Consider the following 5698-nt stretch of genomic DNA (forward strand, 5'->3'; position numbering starts at 1 on the left):
GGGGGTACGTGATAGTTGTGTGTGACAGCGGGAGAAGGGGTCTTCTTTTTTACCTCAGTTGTTTCTGTCAGTCTGTCTGTCTCTTCTCTATCATTAAATGGCCATTATTTTATTCTCTCGATTATAAATCGCGTTACTCGTTTTTTTTATAGGATTTTTGCACACTTGCTATGCAATTAGGTCCTGTAAGTACAGAAGGTTAGATGTGTTATTAGAGAATAACATACAGCGAAAAGAGGGAGGAGAGATTATAAGGAAGATGAATGTTTGATAGAACGAAAGGGGCGAACCAGGTTGGAGCACCCGCCAACAACTCAGGTCGATCTCTGTTCAGGCAGATTGGAACTAAGTAGTAGGATGTGGGTTGTTGGGAGAGGTTCACATGTTGTCTGTCCCTTCTACTTCTTACTGATTTATTGTTCAGACGCAGTCTGAATTATCAAAGACGGTCACCCATTGGAAGAAAAGTGGTCAGACGACTGTCATATGCACTTGCATCATAATGGGGGTTTTTTATAATAAAAAAAACAACAAGAGGGGAAATGTGAAGTAGCTTTTTGTACAGTCGATTTTTTTTATACAGGTGGTTGTTGTAACAGCAGCTTCATCAATGGAGTGAAGCAAAAGTACACTCATAAATGGTCGCTTTTAAGAACAGGCGGGCTAACTCACATTTCGGGGGTTTCCAGAAATCTTGTCCTACACCAAAAGTGGGTATTGCCCTATACCTATAGGAGAAGTTTGGTTTAATTGATGTGTACTTTTATTTGGTTACAGAGAAAACGATCCTTGTCTTTTAAAGAAACTGAACAAGGGACAGAAACTTAATTTTCGATTTTCTCAAAATAGTATTTTTCGGGATAGCCCACTTGTGCTTAAAAGCGATCAAATGTGGCCTTCGTTGTGCCAGGTTACAGAAAATAGAAATCCAACTGCAGCAACAACATCAACAACAACAGTAAATTACCACAGCAATAACAGCATCAACAATTACAACAATAACAACAACAGCAACAACAAAACCAACAACAGCAGCAACAAAACCAACAACAGCAGCAACAACAGTAAATGACTACAACGATAACAAATTCAACAATAACAACAACCACAACAACTACAAATATACCAAACAACCCCGATAATACAAGCAATGATAGCACCAATTGGAGTGTAGAAAACACATAGGCCTACGTTTGATTTCTTTTTTAAAATCTTGTATTATATTCCAGGTCGGCCTCATATGTAGAGAGCCTAGCCAGTAAAGTTGGTGTGAGGAGCCCACACCTCAGCCCCAAACAGGTGGACATGAGTAGTACCAAGTGGGCCTCTAACATGGTGAGATTTGTGTATAACAGAGAGAGAGGGAGAGAGAGAGAGAGAGAGAGAGAGAGAGAGAGAGAGAGAGAGAGAGAGAGAGAGAGAAAGAGAGAGAAAGAGAGAGAGGGAGAGAGAGGGAGAGAGAGAGAGAGAGAAGAGGACGTGGGAGGGAGAGAAAAAGAGAGAGTAAGCAAGATAAAGATAAAGCAAGAGTGAAAGATCGAACACTCTGTTTGTGTGACTGAGTTGTGTATGGTTGCATGTGCATAGCTGTTAACTAGTACGTAAAAATAACGTTTTAATCTAATACTTCTTTTAAAACTTCTGAGCAAGAAAGGCTGTTTTAATGTCGGAAACATACTTATTCTCTGTTTTCTAGTAAAGCACTTCATAGATTCGGCGATGCTAAAGAAAAATTATGAAATTTTAAGACCTGATTTTAAAATTATTATAAGAAGGTTTATGGTTCAATTATTGCAGTTATGCCCCTTACTAAAGTTGTCTACATGTATTGCGTTGAGCATGAATTTATTGAAGGCAGACACAGTGTGCCTGAATTATGTTGATTGGGGCCAAAAAACACCTGCTCTAAAAAGGATACAAAGAAAAAAGCTCTCATACACACATTAGACAACTTTATGCTTTAAAAATAATAGTTTTTGAAACAGTGACATGAACAACCATCATATTCAACAGCTCAACTTGTGCTTGTTCTTGCCCAAAGTGTCTTGAAAGTTTCTGTCTCTGTTTTCTAGTATAGTTCCCCTTGGATTCGCTAATACTGAAGCAAAATCTTGGACCGGATTTGCCAATAATAATGAGAACGAAGTCCATAAAAGTCAGATATCATAGTTATGTCCCTTACTATAGTTATGTACATGGTATGTATTGAGCATGAATTTATTGAATGCAGAAAAAGCGTGTGTCTAAATTGTGTTGATTGGGGCGAAAAACATCTTATCTTAAATAAAAAAGCTTACATACACACGTTGAGACAACTTTACCCTTTAAAAAAATTAGTTTTGTAAAAAGTGACACAAACAAACCTCACAACCTTGAAATTCAACAGCTCAACTTCTGCTGGTTTTTGCCCAATGACAATGAGTCTCGAAAGTTAGATTTTGATTGTAGTAATTATGGTCGTGAAAAGATGCAACAGAATTTGAGAAATAAACTTTTTCCCGTTTGTTTCCTCCAGGGCAAAGTGGTGGGCGTTGTCATTGGTTGCCTTCTGGGAATGTTCCCGCTGCTTTTCTTCAAGGACAAGGAGGTTCAGCAGGAGGAGGAGGAGGGGAAGACGATAACGAACTCTGGTGGATCGACATAGGAGAAGATGATCTGGGAGGAGTGTGACAACATGAGTTATTTCTAGGATTTTAGCCCAATGGACAGATACGTCAAAGAGGGTTTGCAATTTATTAGTATGCAATGGTAAAAGACATGTTAACTTTTATCTCCGAAAGGGGTAAACCCACTGTGCCAGGGCTTTGTTTTGGTACGAAATCTAAAAGTGACATAAACGTCGGTAAATTGGTCATTAATTCAATACAAATCAACGTATTTTGATAGTTCTTTATCTAATTAATGAACTTCAAGTAAAAGAGACTTGTTTTCAGCAATTTCTGAAAAGTAATTTGACGTGGAAGTCATTGTAAAGGAATGTGTCCGAGCCACTGCCAGCAGTTCTGACCGTGATCCACTGGGAGCGGCTTGCCGGAGATATAGAGTTAAACTTGAAGAATACAACATCAGTTGAAAATCTACAAATTCCCCCTTTGTGTTGATTTTCGGCTGTTATCACCATAACCAGATTGTAGGAAGTAACTCATTTTGTCAGCGCGCCTCACAATTACAACAATGTTTCGAACTCTCAACTCTGTATAGGGTCACGGGGTTTTCTACTTGTTCATACATGCTGTCTAGGTTGTTTTTACCAGCATAAAGTATGAAATATTTTTGGAATACGGTTGTTTTAGTTATGTTTATGGTATATTATGTTTTGAGGCTGTGTTGTTTGTTTTTTATTTATCCTGTGTGTTTTTAGAATTGCACATATGTTCTGAAGGTTTATTTTATTCGAAAACATTTCTTTTGCATTCTTGTTAATACACTCTAAATTGTTGGTGTTGGAAGACACTAATAGATTGTTTTATATCAAAAACATGGTGACAGATTTCTTTTAAGACTGCTGGAGCAATGAAACCTTTTTATTTTTATTTTTGAATCCTTGTTTTACATTCTCTAAAACCTATAATAATTTGCACACCAAATTATACCCCTCTATTTATTTGTTTTATAGTTTTTTTAATAGGTTTTCGTTTATCCTAATGTAAGCGGCAATAGCAGCGTGCCAGTATGAAGGCCGATCTTGGTTGTTTAATACATTCACAATATGACACTGATAGCTCGAATTCATCTGGACCGGCCTCGGTAGTTTGAGGGATCCGTAGTTGGAGGGATATCTTACAAAAATAAAGAAGAAAGAAAAGAAAAACGGGACAGCAGGCACAGTTCAACGGATGTGTGATTTCGAGTCTTCTGTGTTCGACCTATCCGTGGTATACTGTGTTGGGTAAGAATCTTCTGTCTGTTTAAATAATGACTTAAAATATTCTCTATGATTTGTTTCGCTGTTCTCTGCATGTTTCTTTGTTTCATGAAGGGCACTCTAATTCTTAAGGCGGGCTAGCTGATTTGACAATCGTTATAATAAAAATCTACCAAGTCTGAGAAAATTCATGCTGTCCATGATCAAACTATGTTTTTTGCATTCATTTCTGCTCAGTTTGGCATTTATTACTTTATGAAAATTGGTGTTATAAGGGAAAATTTGTTATGGATACGTCAGTTGAAAAGTGGAAGATGAAGCTGACTGCATGCAAAACATGACAAACATTTCTTTTGAAATGTTACTTTAGCTTATTTCACTTTCCTTTGCACATTTATTTTTTTTCATGAAGTTAACTCAAAGTATATGTGGCATATGACATGGTGGAATCAGGTGCTCGTCAATTGGTGGAAATGTAAAGTTAGTAGTATCACCCCAAAGCTTGTTCAATTGTTTTGCTTTTGCAGAAAAAGAAATACCAATCTTATATTAAATAGAAGTAAAGATATCTGCGATTGAACAAGGTTGAGATCGATTAGTGTTAGAGTTAGAGGGAAAATAAGTGTGAAAATGGCTGCTACTAGTTTTGGGAACTTTCAAAGTTAGAGTGTCCTTAAGAACTGGACATTTACATTTTTTGTGACTTTCACTTTCGTCAACTTTTTTCAGTTACATCCACAAAGAAATGTGTTCTTAAATGAACACAAAAGTTGTTGAACCAAAGACAATTATATATTCAATAAAAATTGCACAACAGGCAGAAAAATGTGTGTTTTTCCGATTTGATTAGTTTGATACGTGCGGGATTTCACAGCGATGCCACATATATAAAATGAGCCAACTGGATTGGCATTATGCCATTGTTACAATCATAGTGAAAATCTGCAAAGCCCTCGTTGAGTCATCAGCAAAGTATCACTACACTCAGTATTTTGTTTATGCTACAGATCTTTGCCCTCGTCTCTAGCTCACTGTCAGTTGTTATCACTGAACTTTTCTATTTTCGTCAGTGAGCTGAAGACAAATTATGTATGCCATGTGTCAGTACATGGTGGAATCAGGCACTCATTAATTTTTAGTCATACTACTCCGTTGGTAAAATTTTAAAGCTTGTTCATTTGACTTGCTTTTAATGATAAAAAAAAATTGTGGATAAAAGTTGAGTTACTTGCTGTCAAAGGAGATGGATGTTGCCTGATGTCAGAGGTAAACCAACGAAAAAATGGCCTCCAAAGACTTCCAATGCTGTTATGTCCTTGGACTCTATAAATTTACTTTTTTGTGTGCCTTTGATCAATATTTCTTTTTAAGTATAATCCATGCAAGAATTTGTTTATGAATTACACAATACAGTGTTTAGCAGCCCCCCCCCCCCCCCCAAAAAAAATAAAATTTAATTGCTCAGTGGGTGGGTTGGTGGGAAAATGATGGTTTCTCCAATTTCACTTTTTAGACGAGAGCCTGGTTTCACCACGCTGCCACACATATGTTAGGCAGCGTGGTGGAATCAGCCTCCGCCAAAATAATGAAATTGACGATACTAGCATTTTTCCGCAGGCTAGTGAATTTTTACCCAAACATTTTTTTTGGGCTCAACACCTTTTATGCCCATTAAAAAACTAATTTCTGTGTTGATTTTTCTGAAAAACGTTGATTAAAGGCACAAAAAATGTAAATTTTCAGCTACCACGGACTCTTAAGCTAAGGGAATAACTAATCTTTGGCGGCCATTTTCTCACTAATTTTACCTCTGAAACCAGGTGACCCCCACCT

At 37.1% G+C, this 5698-nt stretch overlaps 1 protein-coding gene across 1 annotated transcript in view; it reads left to right on the forward strand.

Annotated features, from left to right (window-relative positions):
• LOC106012135 (transmembrane protein 65) overlaps positions 1 to 5317 on the forward strand; it is a gene marked incomplete in the record, with an annotated part of 60361 nt that extends 55044 nt beyond the window's left edge. Inside the window, 2 exon segments of the mRNA XM_035970512.1 lie at positions 1230 to 1335; positions 2516 to 5317. Coding sequence (XP_035826405.1) covers positions 1230 to 1335; positions 2516 to 2644 — 235 coding nt within the window.
• Positions 5318 to 5698: the final 381 nt, after the last annotated feature.

The sequence above is a fragment of the Aplysia californica genome, unplaced genomic scaffold, assembly GCF_000002075.1.
Source record: "Aplysia californica isolate F4 #8 unplaced genomic scaffold, AplCal3.0 scaffold00012, whole genome shotgun sequence".
Classification (NCBI taxonomy): Eukaryota; Metazoa; Mollusca; class Gastropoda; order Aplysiida; family Aplysiidae; genus Aplysia; species Aplysia californica.